This window comes from Balaenoptera musculus, chromosome 9 (genome assembly GCF_009873245.2).
Source record: "Balaenoptera musculus isolate JJ_BM4_2016_0621 chromosome 9, mBalMus1.pri.v3, whole genome shotgun sequence".
Classification (NCBI taxonomy): Eukaryota; Metazoa; Chordata; class Mammalia; order Artiodactyla; family Balaenopteridae; genus Balaenoptera; species Balaenoptera musculus.
The window spans coordinates 77,702,959-77,721,691 of NC_045793.1; the positions used below are offsets into that span (position 1 = coordinate 77,702,959).

General features: G+C 42.8%; 2 protein-coding genes across 9 annotated transcripts in view; one reads left to right on the forward strand and one right to left on the reverse strand.

The window, feature by feature from the left end:
- The window catches only part of ABCB4 (ATP binding cassette subfamily B member 4), a 93,793-nt gene that overhangs the window by 52,542 nt on the left and 22,518 nt on the right, over positions 1 to 18,733 (forward strand). For 6 of the 8 annotated variants that reach the window (XM_036863801.1, XM_036863800.1, XM_036863802.1 and 3 more), the window contains 8 exons: positions 2,077 to 2,223; positions 4,348 to 4,452; positions 6,678 to 6,755; positions 8,057 to 8,140; positions 9,184 to 9,387; positions 14,168 to 14,268; positions 15,766 to 15,906; positions 18,499 to 18,655. In XM_036863801.1, the coding sequence (XP_036719696.1) occupies positions 2,077 to 2,223; positions 4,348 to 4,452; positions 6,678 to 6,755; positions 8,057 to 8,140; positions 9,184 to 9,387; positions 14,168 to 14,268; positions 15,766 to 15,906; positions 18,499 to 18,655 (1,017 nt within the window). The other 2 variants (XM_036863807.1, XM_036863806.1) reach the window with 2 other exon arrangements.
- CROT (carnitine O-octanoyltransferase) overlaps positions 5,153 to 18,733 on the reverse strand; it is a 104,749-nt gene continuing 91,168 nt past the window's right edge. The window contains exon 18 of the mRNA XM_036863814.1: positions 5,153 to 5,263. Coding sequence (XP_036719709.1) covers positions 5,224 to 5,263 — 40 coding nt within the window. The 3' untranslated portion in view covers positions 5,153 to 5,223. The remainder of the gene's footprint in view (positions 5,264 to 18,733) is intronic.

Sequence of the window (18,733 nt, forward strand, 5' to 3'; positions counted from 1 at the left end):
TACTTTTGATTTCTATGCTAGGAAACTCAGATTAATATCAGTTTAAGAAAAATAAGAGGTTTTATTTCTCTTTCACATAAAAAAAATCTTAAAGGTGAGAAACCCAGGGCTAGAATGGTGCCTCCACCATGGTTACCATGGATTCAGGTTCCTTTCATATTTATCCTCACTATCCTGGCATGTAGCTTCCATTCTCAGTGATCTAAAATGGCTCCTGAAGCTCCAGCCATCACATCTGTGTTCCAAGCAGCAAGAAGAAACAAAGATTTTCCATAAGTCCAATACAGTACTTTTATTTATATGTCACTGGCCATAACTTAATCACATGGCGCTACTTAACTACAAGGAAGGGTAGATAACTGAATATTTTTGCTATATGCATTGCTACTCTGAATAAGATTGGAATTCTCTTACTAAGAAAAAGGGGAGAATAAGCAGAAATAGCCAAAGTGTACATTCTTTAACGTTTCTCACTTGAAGACTTGGGATGTTATTAATTCAAGTTAACAGAAGCCTTTATAATATTGATAGAAATCAATCCATTCCAAGAAAAGATATTTTATGATTTTAAGAAATGGTTTGAGAATACCTTTTGATGTTATTTATTGATAAAAGCTGAGTTTATTTTTACTTTTGTGTTGGCCTGAAGACAGTAATCCTACCGAGAATTCACTGCATCTGTTTTTCTCTGCCCACAATGTTATTTACTGCAGAGATTACGAGGGCTCTCTCAGAGGTCTCAATCTTGGTGTATTTATGGAAAGAGAATAACAGTTGAATTATTGTGGAGCTGCATTATCATACGTAAGATTAAACAATTTCCCCCTTTTTGGCTGTGGAAGTATTTACTTCTCATTTCCTCATTTATCTGGGCAGTTATGCTGCTAAATCTTGAGAGTCTGGTATTTTAAAGGAGCACTTCTCTTGGAGAAATGCACAGAGAAGAGTGGGAGTCAGAAAATGCCACATCAACAAGACTGTCCTAAGTGCCATCATAGAGGGATAAACGATGTGCCCAAGGAGCGGGGGAAATTAAGTCTGATTAGAAGGGCCTGGAAGACCTGCTGGCATGTGAAGAGCAGCCTCAGTTCGTTTAACAGACTGGAGACCAGGGCTAAAAGATAATGTTAACTAGGGAGGAAAAAAACACCCTAAAATGCAGAGAAAATGGGTGGCTTGAAAGAAGAGGGCTGAATAGAAACTATTCCCATGTTCTCTTTTTCATAGAGATGCAAACATGACCTATTTAAAAACTGTAAGGCTATGGGATTCCATAGGCACCTCTCGTATCTAGTTTACTGTTAAACCACCTCTGTAGTCCGAATATTCTCCTTTATGTGGCCTAAATCCTTCATGCTTGACCAGACACTGAGTTCAGCATTTGCTGAGAACCTGATGTTTGCCAGGCATTGGGCTATTTCTAGGGATATAAAGACATAGTCTTCACCTTAAAAACAAACAAACAAACAAGCAGAGTCATGTAAACAAACGGGGTGGGGGATCACAAAACAAGCTAAGCTATGAAATAGAAGAAGTCCGCAGAGGGAACAGTGGTGAAAGAAAAGGAGAGTAGTTACTTTAGTTTTGTGTGTTGGGAACACGTCACAGAAAAGGCAGCGCTGGGCAGGGTTCCGGGGTGAGGAGACCAGGCCCAGGTCCTCAGGTTAATCATGGCGCCTTGTGTTGGTGAGGCCACTTACCCATCTATTCACGGGTCTTGTCTCATGTGACCCCAACATCATGCCGGAGTTGAATTGGACTTGAATTCTAGGGCATTTTGTGCCCAGTTCCTGCTTCCGCTCACTCTGCTGAGGCTGGAATAGAGATGGGCTGGTCACACCATGAAGATTGCCTCTTGGGTGAAGGACTCATACTCAGCTTATGCTGTGTAGTCAATGGACATACTTAACATTTTGATAACATCCTGTCCAACCCTCTAGTAATTTGCTGTAGCCTGGTCATTCTCTGCATCTAGTCTGCAAGTTCCTTGAGGGTGATGCCAGGCCTTCTCTATGTCCATAAACTCCAGTGACTGTAGTGTTGTCACGTTTTTGTCCTGATATGTATGTGTTCTAGGATGAAACTGTGCCGCCGGTGTCTTTTATGAAGATCCTGAAACTGAATAAAACAGAATGGCCCTACTTTGTGGTGGGAACTGTGTGTGCTGTTGCCAATGGGGCGCTTCAGCCGGCCTTCTCGGTCATCTTCTCAGAGATTATAGAGGTGAGTCTGAAAACACCACTGGACAGCTTGAATGAAATCACTTCACCATTACATCAGTTCTCATGCCAACCTGGTCCATTTTGCAGTAAAGCAGCCTCAAATTAAACTAAGCCCAAGGTTTTAATTCCCTTTTGAGGAAAGCTGTTTGAGGCAAAAGAAAAAATAGGCAAGTTATGCTATCAATGAAATTAGAAACTGTAAAATCCCTGAAGAAGGCATTCTGATTCACTCTCTTCGTTTGGATGAACTGGTGTCAGGCAGTGGTCCCCATCCCGTTTGTGGAGAGGAGATGCATGTCTCACTGGATGGCTGGGTGGCGGGGAAGGGGAAGAGTTCAAGTCTCAAGTGTTCAAGAGGCCAGGCTCTGGGGACAGACCAGCCTCACCACTTAATCGCTGTGCAAATTGGGCAAATGCTTTCCCTTGCTGTACCTCAGTTTCTTCATCTGCAAAATAAACCTACCTCCTAGGATGGCTGAGGATTAAGAGATGATTTAGGTAACTATTTAAGAGTGTCTGCCTCGAAGTAAGTATTCAAAAAGTTGCTACATCATTGTTTAGCAATTGTAGCAATGTTTAGCATTGTTTAGCAATTGCTACATCATTGTTTAGCCATCCTTACAAGGCTTGGGGAGGCTAAGAAGGAAAAGCTACACCATCCAGTTGTTAAATTCATTGGGGTATATTTATCAGAAGTGATCAGAAATATCTAAGGCTCCATAAAATCCAACATTTATATTTTATAACCTTAGTCAATCTCTAATGTTATTGGAGAGACTTTTTTGTTAAAGATGAATTATTCTGCATCCCATTACCACTTTATTATGCTTCTTTTTTCAGCTTTTTTTCTATCTTTATTTTTTGAGCTTCATATAATGTATTATCCTTCAAAGTTTTATTTTATTGCTTAATTAATTTTTATTGGAGTATAGTTGCTAAGAGTTTATTATGCTTGTGACTTTGAACATTGGTTTAAGACCACAAGCTAAAAAATAAATCAGGAAGAACCCTCCAACTGTTCTTACATTACAAAATAAGGCACTCCCTGGCTCTCCTGCAATTCGAGAGCTTGTGTGGATTGTATTTATATTTGGGGGCATCTCCTTTGTGTCAAATGCTGATCTTGGAGATCAAGCAGGAAACAAAATAAACTAAGTCCTGCCCTCAAACAGTTTACCTTCTATTGGGACAGACACAGAACGCAGCCAAAAAGCAAATATGTAATGTGTCACAGCATAGCAAGCATTTTAAAAGCAGGGTCTGGCAGTACAGGGGCTGGAGCTGGAGGTGCTGTTTCATGCGGGTGGGTCAGGAGAGGCCTGTCGGGGCAGAGGCCCCGTGGAGTGGAGGCTGGCGAGCAGGTAGGGGGCAGGGAGGAATTCAGGCAGAGGGAACAGCAAATGCAGAGGAAGAGGCACAAACACGACAATGTGCAGCCACACACAGTCCGTAGGCAGTGTTTCAACCCACGTTAATAACCGCAAACAGTAAGTCCGCTACATGCGAACTTTCCACTTGTGAACGCGCGCGCCAGCCCGTGTGCCAGCTGTTGTACTGTACTACTGTACTTTTCAAGGTACTGTACTGTAAGACTGAGACTGTTTTCTTTATTTTTCGTGTTTGTTTTTTATGTACGTATCATTTGTGTGAGAAGTATTATAAACCTATTACAGTACAGCACTCTTGATATATACCCGATTGTGTTAGTGGGGTACCTAGGCTAACTTTGTTGGACTTACGAACAAATTGGACTTACAAGCGCGCTCTGAGAACGGAACTCGTATTGTATTCCTCCGATTCATAGAGACAGGCTCCCAAATGGCTGGGGGGAGGGTCATGGGAGTTACTGGTTAATGAGTACAGAATTTCAGTTGTGGATGATGAAAGAATTCTGGAGATGGATGGCAGTGGAGGTGGCACAACACTGTCAGTACACTTAATGCCACTGCCTAGTATACTTAAAATCTACTGTTTAGCCATTTTTATGTTACGTATATTTTACCGCAGTTAAAAAAACACGTACTCAGAACCTAGTTTTTAAAATGTGATGCTCAAGCCATTGTTTATGGGAGGAATAAACAAAGATCATGTAATCCAAGTGGGTGTTTTAAATGTTCTTTTGTAGATTTTTGGACCAGGGGACGATGAAGTGAAACAGCAGAAATGCAACATGTTCTCATTGCTCTTTTTAGGTCTGGGAATTATTTCTTTTTTTACTTTCTTCCTTCAGGTAGGTACCTATGATTTGATCTTCTCATCGAGTCTATATTCAGTTAGAGCATATAGATTAATTACCTATTAATTAGATTTTTGTTAATTATCTGTTAATATAGATTAATTATTGATTAATCAAAATCCGATAAAAGAAACAGGTGATCTAAACCTTAGCTTGGATTTGGAACTTCCAAATCTTAGACTGAAATGAATTGCAGACACAGTTGGCACAAGGCTCTTTGAGAGGGCAGTGTCCTCAGCAGGGGGGATTGTGACTTCCCTGTGTGCTAAATTACGTCATGTTACAGGTTGGCCCTCAGCAAAGGTTCATTACCAAGGACAAAAGAGACTTGAATTCACAGGACAACATAAGTCCCAGTTAAACTCCACTAGTCATAAATTGGAAAAAAAATCAGTACAATAGCATTCTCTCTTTTTTTTTTTTTAATAAATTTATTTATTTTATTTTTTGGCTGCATTGGGTCTTCATTGCTGTGCATGGGCTTTCTCTAGTTGTGGCGAGCGGGGGCTGCTCTTCGTGTGGTGCACGAGCTTCTCATTGCAGTGGCTTCTCTTGTTGTGGAGCACGGGCTCTAGGCGTGCGGGCTTCAGTAGTTGTGGCTCGCGGGCTTCAGTAGTTGTGGCGCATGGGCTTAGCTGCTCTGCGGCGTGTGAGATCTTCCCGGACCAGGGATCGAACCTGTGTCCTCTGCATTGGCAGGCGGATTCTTAACCACTGCGCCACCAGGGAAGCCCAGCATTCTCTTTTTTTACTCTTCATATAGTATCAAGTAACTTCTCTGATATTTTCTTCCTTAATTGATGAACTGTTTGAAAGAATGCACATTATATTGCATTTAGGAATTGTAGACCCGGACAAAATGAACTAGTAAACTTTGCTCTGGCTGTACTTGTCTACCTAGACTTCTGCCAAATTTCTTTTGTCTCTTTAACTCAGTGCCTTTCCAGTACACACAGGCCTTTCTAGTACAATCCATTAAGGCCACAGAATATTTCCTAGTCATGCCCAGTGTGCTTCTCTTTGATTATTGTTGAGCCAGTGGTAAAAGTAAGCCTAGCTTTTTATTTAGAAATCCGAGCCTTGCTCGTAGCAACTCAATGTCCAATGCAGTCGCAAGCCCTGGTGTGTTAGGGAGTGGAGCATACATATGCTGCAGCAGCAGTGGGCTGATGGACGGAACTACGGAGCCCTCACGAGCCCTGAGCAATCTGCCAGCAAAGGCGGGAGGAGACCAGGGCAGTCTAGGCCTGGACCCCCGGGGCAGAGTCACCCTGAGCACTGACCACCGATCCTCTTGGTTTAGTGAAGACCTTGGATGCATCCTCCCCAGAGAGCACCCCACGTGCCCACCCCAACACTCCGCGTGGCTGGAGGTTCACACCCATGCCAGCGCCTGGGAAGCAAACCCAGCTGTGGACATCTGGGCTGGTCTCCAGTTTGAACAGGATATAATTAGAAAGAGGGAAAGTGTCTGGCAAGGATGCTGGGGGAGACGGAGTAGCCTAATTGTTCGCTAATCTGAGAGCAGGTGGAGCTGTGACGGGGAAGCAGCAAACTCACCTGGAGCTTGATACTCCAGACATCCTCCCTCCCTCTACACTACAGGAGCCAAAACGCATCCCTGCATGGAATTTTGTTACTTCTGTTGGAGACTGATTTGCTTAAAGCATTAGGAACACACTGAACGTTGTAATTAAATACAGTATTCTTCTCACTGAGAGGTTGTCCTTGAGAGTTTTGACAAGGAAGTCTATTTAGAATGCTTCAGAAGCCAGAACTGGATACTTTTAAGGATTTTGGTCTTAGGATTTTATTGTATACCAATGATTTAGAAGTATATGAATTAAAAAAAATTTTTTTTATGGAAGTATAGATTTACAATGTGTTAATTTCTGCTGTACAGCAAAGTGATCCAGTTATACATATATAAACATTCTTTTTTTAATATTCCTTTCCATTATGGTTTATCATAGGATACTGAATATAGTTCTCTGTGCTGTGCAGTAGGTCCTTGCTGTTTATCCATTCCATATATAATAGCTTACATCTAGCAGTACATGAACTTTAAGTTGGAACTTTGAATTAGTATCTGGCCATAGACTTTGTCATTTGAATAGTTGATTCATAAATAAATGTTATAGAAATCCACGCGAATACACCCACTTGTGTCAGAATGCTTGTGATCATCAAAAGGGACAAAAGCCTTTCTTCTCGCCCAGGGCTTCACATTTGGGAAGGCTGGCGAGATCCTCACCACAAGGCTTCGGTCCATGGCTTTTAAAGCAATGCTGAGACAGGTAGGTGTGTTCCTTTCGAGCCTCTTCCTGTTCTGGCTGGCGTGCTGCCCTGCATGTTGTGTGTCCCAGGTGTTCATGCAAGGACTGCTCAGGGCCCTGCTAATGGTCCTGGTCCAAAGACCTCTCAGGGTTTTCGTGGGAGTAGGCTTAATTTAGGTAACTTTTGGGGCTTATTTTGCAACTATCTCTATCCATGTGGATACTATCATTTCCAGGACCTGTATCTGTTTTCTGGATTCTACGCAGGCCCTGGTGAGTCACTTGAGACTCCAGGATGCCTTTCAACAAAGGAAAGGGTGGTTGGCAGTGTTCCTGTCCCACGACTGACCATACTAACTATAGGTTTTACCAAATGTTGGTAATTGAGTTTGTTAGAACTCTGCTTTCACATTAATTCACTTGTTAATTCACTCAGTCATTACCCACTAGGTACCAGACAGTGTGCTAGTAGCTGGGCCTATAAAATGCATTATCTGCCCTCTTGGGAAGGTCACAGCCCAGTGCAGGACATGTGGGAAAATGTGCAAACATGAATTCTCTATTTTTATAGAGAAGGCTTAAGAGAGGGCCAGAATATTGTCCAACCGATTGGCAGGAATTGATTACATTCCTGTTCACAAAAGGGCACAGAGCAGGTATCATATTTTGTGCAAGTCTGAATTTGCAGACCTCTTTCAGTGTCTTTTAAACTGTTGCTATGGAGGAAAAATTACTTTATATGAAGCTTAAAGATGCCGTGGATGAGTGGCTTATAATTAAAATCATATCTAAGATAGACTCTTTTAATCCTTGCTTCAAACAAAACAAAACAAAAACGTGGTGAGAAACCAGGGCTGATGATCTCATGCCCAGAATTTGCAAGAAAGAGCCGTGTCCAGCACAACTCCACCGTGTCCAGCACAACTCCTTTGTGAGAGACACCACCCCATCAGGATACTACGGGAGTATCTGTAGTACAAGTTGTGAGGACTGGGGGATGGACCCACGTGCACCCACGGGCTCGGGGGAAGCTGGCGGCGAGCATAGCTGCAATCTGGATAAGCCCCGCCCCCCGTCAGTGTGCCTTCCCGGCACAGCAGAGCCGGATGCAGGTGGGGATGGGGCTTGCGTCCTGGTGGGGCTCCGAGGTGTACGCTCAAGGCAGGGACTAGAGCTCCCACTGCATGGGAGGTCTCCCCTCAACTCTGACGCCCAAGTTAAGTGTGGATATGTCCTCGGCATTGAATGTTTGGGATGTTTCATCTGATTTTCTCTGCTTGTTTTAATTTGGAATGAATTTAAAGGTGTATTTTGTGCCATAGGACATGAGCTGGTTTGATGATCATAAAAACAGTACTGGTGTGCTTTCTACGAGACTTGCGATGGATGCCTCCCAAGTCCAAGGGGTATGTAGACTGCACTCTACTACTGTTTTTCTTTAACATGGTTTGGAATAAACATATGGCATAGCTGCAACCTTTAAGCTGCCTTCAGCTGCAAACAACAGAAAAGTCAAACTGGCCTAAACAATAAAGAGGAAGGTTAGACTTAAGGGTTGGTGGATCCACTGGCTCACAGGTGGCCCGAAGGACTCAGGCGCCTTCTGTCTGTTGGTTCTGAGTGGCTTTCAGTCCTCAGGGTTGGCTTCATCCTGTGGCTTGTTCCCTCGTGGCCACAGGGCGGCTGCCAGGAGCAACCATAGCTACAAGCTTCCTTGTTTCCCATTCAGCGAAAGAGAGCGCACGCCTAAGCCTCGACTGCCAAACAAACACCCTTCCCTTACATCTAATTAAGACTGATTTGGGTCACATGCCCAACCCTAACTAATACCTGGCCCAGGGAGTGCCGCCATCTTCCTGGCTTCCCTCCCCAGCTCTGGAGCTCAGGTCTGTTACCTCGGAACTCACTGCTTCTGCATAGCGCAGGAGAGCAGCAAGTCCCCTGCAGTGTCCCTGTGAGAGCCCTCGTTTTCTGACTGGTGCAAACAGGATTACATCTTTATGCATGCTTTACGGGGGGATGGTCTCTTCGGATCTGTACCCTTGGTAACAGATGGTCTCTTGGGGCTCGTGAATCTCCCTCTTACACATTTGAAGCGAACAGGCTTTAAAATGACCAGAGTGCCTGTGGTGTGTTTCCTCTTTGAATGTTGCCTTCATGAAAAAGTGTGCACCCCACAGCCTCTCCCCAAAGCAGAGCAGCTGATGACTTGCTTCTGCAGTACTGAATCCGTATGGGCAGGAGAGGGAGGAGAGTTGAAAGGCACGAAGAAAAACCTGCAGAGCCTCCCAAGTTACCCACAGGTGTCTTGGGCTTATTGTAACAAAAGGGAGCAAATGTTAGTACAGGCACAGATCCCTCTCTCGTGGTTCTGACCCAGAAGCTGAAGGCTGCAGCTCATGGATTTGCAACTTAAAATACAGCTGCCTCTCTTCTTTTGCTCTTCCAGGCCACTGGGACCAGGTTGGCTTTAATTGCACAGAACACAGCTAACCTTGGAACTGGTATTATCATATCATTTGTCTACGGTTGGCAATTAACCCTTTTGATGTTATCGGTTGTTCCAATTATTGCTGTATCAGGAATTGTTGAAATGAAACTGCTGGCTGGAAATGCCAAAAGAGATAAAAAAGAACTGGAAACTGTTGGAAAGGTGGGTCCAATACGGCTTCAGTTGGTATAAGTATGGTTTTTAGACATGGGTTTTGATTGATTTATTACAACACGCATGTTTTAATAATGTTAGTACTCCCTACAACTAATAATGGTCAACGCTGTGCATGAAATATTTTACTGTGTCAATGCCTAGAACTTGAAAATGGGATAATTAATGTAAAGCTTTTATCCTATAGAAGGTGTTATATTCAGAAAATTTCTGAATTTGCAAAGTTCATTTTACCTTTTACTTTGTATACCGATGCCATTATTAGGACAGAAGTTACCCCTGTTTTACAGATGAAGAGTCCTTAAGGCAGAGAATTATAAGTGTATTGTTCAAAGTAGGACATTTGCCAGTACTTAAAAGACAGTCCTGTTCTTCTTGGCTGTGATTTCTATAGTTAATTAAGCTAGGCAGCCACCAGAGGACAGTAATGGTCTGATTTCTGGTTCTAATTATAATGGCAATTGGGCACACACTTAACTTTGTGCCAATTATTGTTCTAAGTATTTATATGCACCAACTCATCCTCACAATAATCCTATAAGGCAAATACTAATGTTACACCAATTTTACAAATGTGGAACCTGAGAATGAAACAAGTTAAAGGCATGGCTGGGTTTCAAGTCCTGGTCTAATTTCAAAGTTCTTTACTATATTAACCTCTTCATATGGGTTTAAATGTGTCTAAATCTCCATATAAACATTTTATTTACACGTACATGTATTTAAATGTTTAAATGTAGATAACAGCCGGGAATTTTTTTTACCCTTATTTATGTAAATATTATACTATTTTGAAACATTAGGAGGTGAAGCAGACAGTGTATATAAATTGTGATAGAGTTTCTATAGCACAACACTTGCAAAGCCCTTTCACAGACAATATTGCATAGGCCTTAATACAATTATGGTTACACAGGGTGGGCCAGATAGTATGTCTCGCTCATGGGTTAGAAAGCAGTTAGCATGATTCCCACACTTAAGCTCTGGGGTATCCAGAGTCCCTGAAGATCCTCTTGGCTGCTGGCTGTGGGTACTTTAGGGCAGTGGTACCCAACCTTTTTGGCACCGGGGACTGCTTTCGTGGAAGACACTTTTTCCACGGAGAGGGATTGTGGGGGGGCAGTAGTTCAGGCGGTAATGCGAGAGATGGGGAGAGGCAGATGAAGCTTCGCTCCACTTTCCTGCCACTCACCTCCTGCTGTGCGGCCCAGTTCCTAACAGGCCATGGACCAGTACCGGTCCGCGGCCCGGGGGTTGGGGACCCCTGCTTTAGGGCATCATTTCCTTGATTTCTGTCACAACTAACTACTGAAAAAACACCTTGTAGTGTTCGTTTCCTTTCTCCTCCTGAACCCTACCGCTTTTCACATTTCCGAAGGGAAATTGTCAGTAGGTAGAATGAAGATCAATTTTTCTTAGACTAGTCACATGAGTCTAGTTAAGATAATAGAATCTTAATTCTATTAAAAATGGCTAATGACACTGAAAGTTGCCAGAGTTTTGGCAGGAGCAGGGCAGTTAGAATGGAGCAGCTTGGCAAACAAAACACCACATTGGACCATCCGTCCTGGCCTTGCGGCTGCTCAGTATATCATACTGGAGAAGACCCCCCACTTCTCTGGTCTTCACTTTCCACTTCTGTAACGTGAGAAATTGTACCAGATGGTGTCCTAGGTTCCTTTCAGCTAATACATTGTCGTTCCAGGGATCAGAGAATGAACAACTCAGACTGATCAGTCTGAAATATTTTTAGTAACTACTTTAACCTGATAAGGGTTTGTTTATTTTTTAATGAGAGATTGGAAATGTTAAATGTTAATTATCAGCAGTTCAATCATAGTTCAATTCTGTTTACTCAGTCAACTCCTGATTAATCCAAAATCAGGGTTAGAAAGGTCTTGGATACCACCCCACCCCCAACATCACTGTTTTTTCAACAACAACAAAAAAGTTCTCATTGACCTGGGTGCAGATTAGTCATGGTTCAAGAACATGGGGATTTGGGATAACTTCCCATTTTCATTTTCCGGAAAAGGCTTAGTAATGAGGGTGTGATTGCTGGGCTGGGAGGAGGGGAGGGAGGCTGGATAATCACCCTCTTGACTCCGGCCCTGCCTGATGACTCAGATTAGGGGCCTGCTGAACCAGAATTAACCCTCAAAGCACTTAACCCGTGATCAGAAAATCAAGAGTTGACTGTCAAGTCCTAACAGCGAGTTTCTCCTTGTGTAAATGACAAAGCAGGGGAAGCAGAAGAGCATAATGGGTTAAGAACATGGACTTGGCATCAGATAGCCTTACAGGGATCCTGTCCTGCCTGCTTATTAACTCTAGAGTCTTAGGCAAGTCACTGTGCCTCGGCTCCTCACCTGTGCAAACGGGAAGAAGAACATGGACCTCACAGTGCTGTCAAATGAGGTAACACCTGGCACAGAGTAAAAGCCAGTAAGTACTCTCTAGTCTGGCTACAATTACTGTTAGATGTTTCATTTGTAATAAAGATAGGGGGCTTTCCTGGTGGCGCAGTGGTTAAGAATCCACCTGCCAATGCAGGGGACACGGGTTCGAGCCCTGGTCTGGGAAGATCCCACATGCCACGGAGCAACTGGGCCCGTGAGCCACAATTACTGAGCCTGCGCGTCTGGAGCCTGTGCTCCGCAACAAGAGAGGCCGCGATAGTGAGAGGCCCACGCACCGCGATGAAGAGTGGCCCCCGCTTGCCGCAACTAGAGAGAGCCCTCGCAGAGAAACGAAGACCCAACACAGCCATAAATAAATAAATAAATAAATAAGAATCCACCTGCCAATGCAGGGGACATGGGTTCGAGCCCTGGTCCCGGAAGATCCCACATGCCACAGAGCAACTAAGGCCGTGCGCCACAACTACTGAGCCTGCGCTCTAGAGCCGTGAGCCACAAATAGTGAGCCCGCGTGTCACAACTACTGAAGCCCACACGCCTAGAGCCCGTGCTCTGCAACAAGAGAAGCCACCGCAATGAGAGGCCAGCGCACCACAACAGAGAGTAGCCACCGCTCGCTGCAACTAGAGAAAACCTGCGCACAGCAACGAAGACCTAATGCAGCCGAAAATAAAGTAAAATAAATTTAAAAAATAATAATAAAAAATAAAGATAGGGACTTCCCTGGTGGTCCAGTGGGTAAGACTCCACCCTCCTAATGCAGGGGGCCCAGGTTTGATCCCTGATCAGGGAACTAGATCCGGCATGCATGCTGTAACTAAAGATCCCAGTGAAGATCCCGTGTGCCACAACTAAAACCTGGCGCAGCCAAAAATAAATAAATATTTTAAAATATATACAATAAAGATATAAGGCTATTCAGCTTAAGGTATTAAATATCTTGCTTTCATCTGGTTAAAAAGCTGGGAACTGGGATAAAAGTCTCCAAGCTGATACGATTTCATTTTGGGTTTTTGTCTTATGCTCCTTGTGCCAATAGTTTAGATGAATCAATTGCCAAACTGTGATTTAGACTAAATAGACACATCACAGACAATTAACATTAGTCAGGGGTGATTTGGCTGTCAGAAAACTGCTCTGGCTGGTTTGGGTAAAAGGGGTTTGATGTAAGGACACACGGAAGTGTGGGGAGTACAGATGGCTTGTGGCAACTGCAATGTCCCCAGCAGCTCCTCTCTTAGAGCCATAAGCGCACTGTCTCAGAGTCTGTCTACACGTTTGTTCTGTTCCTCAGTCGCTGAATATTCAGACCAGCTTCCTACACATACCCTGGTGACCTTAACCTCTGAATCTGCAGGCGCCTCCCAGGACACACAGTTGCCTCCAAGTCCAGGAAACTGAATCCGAAAGGCCTAAATGTGTCAGGTGTCTGTCCCCGGTTTCATCAGGAATTTAAGGCAGGGTCCTGATGTTTACAACTGGGATGTTCTCAAATGTGGGTAAACATTTTTTTCTAAGAAGCGGTATGCTTTAAGGAGGAAATGATTGGCACCTTCAGTAGGCCCATAGAAACCAGCCTGATTCTCTCTTCTAAGCTACTACCCTATGAAGGAAACAAAGCCACAAAGGGGTGTGACTAAAGCCAGTCAAGTAACTGCCTGGTGGCAGGGCTAGGAATAGAATCAGGCTTCTGGCGCCTGGGCCACCATTCTTGCCCTAAGCTGGTCTGTCTCCCACCATAGGACATAGGAAGACTTGCCACCAGATTTAGCACAACCAGAGGTGCTTTTAAGATTGCCAGTTTTGGGCTTCCCTGGTGGCACAGTGGTTAAGAATCAGCCTGCCAATTCAGGGGACATGGGTTCGAGCCCTGGTCCAGGAAGATCCCACATGCCGCGAAGCAACTAAGCCCGTGCGCCACAACTACTGAGCCTGTGCTCTAGAGCCCGCGAGCCACAACTACTGAGCCCATGTGCCACAACTACTGAAGCCCGCACGCCTACAGCCCGTGCTCTGCAGCAAGAGAAGCCACTGCAATGAAAAGCCTGCGCACTGCAAAGAAGGGTAGCCCCCGCTCGCCGCAACTAGAGAAAAGCCTGCGTGCAGCAACGAAGACCGAACGCAGCCATAAATAAGTAATTAAAAAAAAAAAAAAGATTGCCAGTTTTTTCATGGAGCTTGTCTTGAAGAACACATTATGCCTTTGCTTTCCAAATTTTAAAGGAATTGAAAACCTGTCAACATAACCTTCGGGGTTCTTTTGACAGAACCCTCAGGCTTATATATATTTTTTTATTATTTCAGAAGTAAAAGCCCCACTTCTAATCATGATCTATTCTACATTACAGATTGCAACAGAGGCAATAGAAAATATTAGGACAGTTGTGTCCTTGACCCAGGAAAGAAAATTTGAATCAATGTATGTTGAAAACTTGTATGGAGCTTACAGGTAATGAGCGTATGATTGTTATTAAGAGCGTAGTGTTTTCCTAGGCTGAATTACTGATTCCAATTTTTGTTCCTGCTGCAAACAATGAGATGATTGTAAGGATGACATTTTTTTCAATAATTATCTCAGTGAAAATAAGTAACTTTTTGATGCAGCTGGACCACAGGATTGGATTTTTACATCTCTTATAAAAAAACAGTAAGATTGGGTCTCTAAGAGCTAAAAGGTACAGAGGGCCACACAAGTATTTGTTCACCACTGCAGGCGACATAAACAACCCATGTGGTGATTCAGGATGAACATTCTTTTAGGGAATTGCTCAAACCTTTGTTTTCTTTGCATCGTGTAGACTGAACCAAAGATGAGATTTGTTGTTGGGTTAAAGTGTTTCCTTTGTTCTCTGGGTGAGGACCAGATCTGTGCTACTCTGAAAACAAAGACACGGAGCCTATTTGATTGGTTTATACTTGAGCAATTCGACAAACCTCCAGCACCTGTTTGCCACTTGTTTCCAACCAGGGCCTGTCCTTATAAATGAATATGTTTTAACACTAACAAAATTGAACACAATTTGAATCACAACTTTGTAGACTAGAACAATGGTTTCCAACACTTACATATTTGAACAGGGATAACTGAATTTCTCAGTGTATCCACCTTCCTAGTTATGTATACTTCATGCAGCTATTACATTTTTCTGGTCATTTGATGTCTGACATATATCTGTCAGTAGCATTGTAAATTGTTCAGTAACATTAAGTATTGTAACACCATGCTCACAGCACAGAAGTTAAACTATCCAGATTAGTAATACTTCAAATTTTTCCTCTTGCCAAGTGCCTGCCTTCTAATCTGAAAATAAATAAATTAATGTTCTTCTGGAGGATTTAGAATAATAAAGTAAAATAAAGTAGCTAAACTAATAGAGGATAGCAAGAGGTTTAATTAGAAATGGTTCAAAACAAATTGTGTTGGGGATGGTGGGATCTAGCTCCGGGAAGAACTTCTGATGTGTGTCTAGATAAACCTCGGTGACCCTACTTTTCTGAATCTGAAATGTGAACTTTGATATGAGAGACTATAACTCATCACAGAAGACAAGATAATAATATTAAACAACTGAATTTAGACAATTCAAACTTTAGTCCTAACTTTGACATCCTTTATTTTTGATAACAACAATCATGTGTGAGTTCCCAGATATTCCTGTGTAATAATAACAGCAACTATCATTTGAGCAACCACTATGAGCTAGGTACTGCACTAGACATTTGTATTGTCTATTTAGATCTCAAAACAATTTTGTATCATACTGGTTATCCGCCTCTTACAAGTCAGAAAACTGATGCGTAGAGAGGTTAAGTCACTTAAACTAATTATAACTGGGGGCAGAATTTAGACACAGGTTGACTAGACTTAGAAGCTGTGCTCTTTGTACAAGCCAGTGCTAAGAGAGGTTGAAGATAATGGTTACAGATATACTGATTTGCTTTTCAGGAATTCTGTGCGGAAAGCACACATCTATGGAATTACTTTTAGTATTTCACAAGCATTTATGTATTTTTCCCATGCCGGTTGTTTTCGGTTTGGTGCCTATCTCATTGTGAATGGACATATGCACTTCAGAGATGTTATTATGTAAGTAACTTTTAATTTATTGAGATTATTCCATAATAACGTTTCAATAGGTCTATGCAAAGGTTTGGAGTAGAGCGAAAAACTAACTTGTTTTATGATGAAGTCAGAGAGTTGAATCAACCCCAGAAATCGAATGTTGTCGGTACTCCAAGGACAGTTTCATTATGCGAGTGGACTAAAATCAACCAAGCTCATGAAAATGATCATAAACCAGAATTTCAGTAATACATAGAAGGACAGGAGGACAGCAAATGTTCTCAATGCAGAGATAAATCATAGTTAGAAAACTGCTGGCCACCATGGACCCAAAACAGAGGTTATAATAGCTTACTATTTAAGGGCAACCAAAGATGGCCTTGACAGTGGGATGGGAACGCTTGACTGAAGTCTGGTAAACACTCTGTTCCCTAACCAGCCCTGGGATGACCCTGCCAACTGTTGCCTCTTAGCCTTTCCTATTTTCTTGGTTTCCAAGGCTAACCAATGGTCTTTCAAACTATGCTAAATACGTTCAATTAGGTTGCAGTCTAGTCTTGCCAAAGGGAAGCCATTCTTTTAAGATCACTTTGGTGTATTTCTGCTCTGATGGGATGATTTTTAAAAAGTAGCAAACAACTTAAAAACCCAGGGTCAAGACGGACAGAGTGGAAGTGTTTAAAAGCTGTACTTTTGTTTTCATCCAAAATTAAAATAACCATGCAAAAAGAATATATATCTTTGCATCAATCAGGATCCCAGCAGGGAACAAATGGCCCCGCAGATGGGGTAATGGAGGACAGTTTGCTAAAGGGTCTGTTTATAAAGGTGTGAGAAGTATTAAGGTCAGCAGTGCCCGGCTAGGCACCACTAAGACCTTACTTAAGCCTAAAGGGCAAGAGGAGGGAACGATTTTCAGAAGCCAGTGCAGGGGCCTTCTGTGGTCTTTGGTGGAAGGACCCCAACACCACAACTCTCCAACAGGAAAGAAACCAACACAACAAACGCCCTGGTCCCACTCCTCCAGCCTCCTTCCCTGCTGTGCTATTCCTTGCCAAACCCCATCAGGAGCCAGAGGACCAGAAAAGCTTTCGATGCAAACCCTGAAGGTCAGCCTGTCAGGCATAGAGGAGGATGGTATAAGATAGACATGGGAGAGTAGAAAGTGGTTTTGGAGGGACAGATGGAAATAGCCAGCTGGGAATTACCACTTGGAGACATTCATTGTCTAGAAAAATACCAATGAAAAAATTGGCCCTGCTTTTAAAAACTGTTTTTATCATTAAAATGTTAAATTCTGGATAATTGGAAGATAGCTTTTAAAATCTTTCATACTAAAGCTGCATTATAGGCTGTACAGGAAAGCTAGGCAGCTAGCTACATGTGAGTTGTTCATCACTCTTCTAAAATTTGATTTTTGATAATTAACCTCATCAAATATTTAAGGGAGAGCCTTACTCTACCCACCATTCCCCCCACCCCCCATGTACTTAAAATACATTTTAATACCTTAGATTTACACTTTGCTGCACAGCAGTAATTAATACAGCATTGTAAATCAACTATACTTCAATTTAAAAAAAAAAGAATTAAAAAAATAATGCATTAAATTACAAACCAAAACAAGGAGCCAAATGCCCTGACACCCAATCCAGAATTATTTATCTGGTCTGTATCAGGGATACAGAAGCAAAGCAGAAAATAGTGCATGTAATTTATTTGATTTAACTTCTTCAAACTTGTGGAACTTTGGTCTCTCTTATTTGAGTGTAGATCAAAGAGACCAAAAAAGATAAAAAAATACAGTTTCCCCCCAAAATCTTAGATTTAGAAGTTTGGGGGAAATTTTTTTAAGTTCTCTATTATTAGAGATTTTCCTACCCTCCCCTCTGTCTAGGGAGCTCTGGTGCCAGAAGTAAACAACTTTGTGGAGGCATAAATCTCAGAATCTTCAGTTCCCCCTAGAAGTGATAATCCATATCCATTCTTTTAATTGGAGAATAGACCGTTAGCTTAATTGTTTTTTTCAGGGTCATAGCCATAGTTATTTTATTTGTAAGAGCAAAGCTATTTGTAGTAAAGGCTTATTTTGCCCAGTAAGAATTCTTTAACCACAGTGACGATGATTATTGTTTGTGCGGGGCTGCAGAAGAAACCACACTCTGGAGATCAGGGCTGTACAGTCAGGAGGAAACCTCACTCCTTGTCTGGTACTGATCAAGTCCCTTCAGCCCCCAGAGCTTCAGTTCCCTCGAGTCTAAACGGGGTATGTGGCTTGTTACTAGAATTACCTGAGATCACAACTCAAGATTCTGTTAGCAGATACTTCCTGAGAGAGGAGAGCTTTACAAAGTGACAGGAAATCTAGGAAATGAGAAGCTCCTAAAGGAAGCCAGAAGGCAGTAGAAAAAAGGAAACCCTCAGGCAGCCGGTGCTGCCTCCCCTCCCGGTGTCCTTTGGTCCTGGAATTTTCTAGCGATGTGTGGGGGAGGGAGGAGGGGGATGAGTAAGGGTGTGAAAACATCAGTACTGGCCAGCAGTATGTCTTTGGGCTTTGAGACATCTCGGGGCTAAATTATATAAATTAATGTTTAAAATTCCTCTGCTCCCATCTAGGGTGTTTTCAGCGATCGTGTTGGGCGCCGTGGCTCTAGGACACGCGAGTTCCTTTGCTCCAGACTATGCTAAAGCCAAGCTGTCTGCAGCGCACTTATTCAATCTGTTTGAAAGACAACCTTTGATTGACAGCCACAGTGAGGAAGGCCTGAGGCCTGTGAGTTCTCTGCTGTCTGATCAGCACTTGGTTAATTTTTTCCTAAAGGTTTGCTGTCTGCTAGATCATGTCGACCAA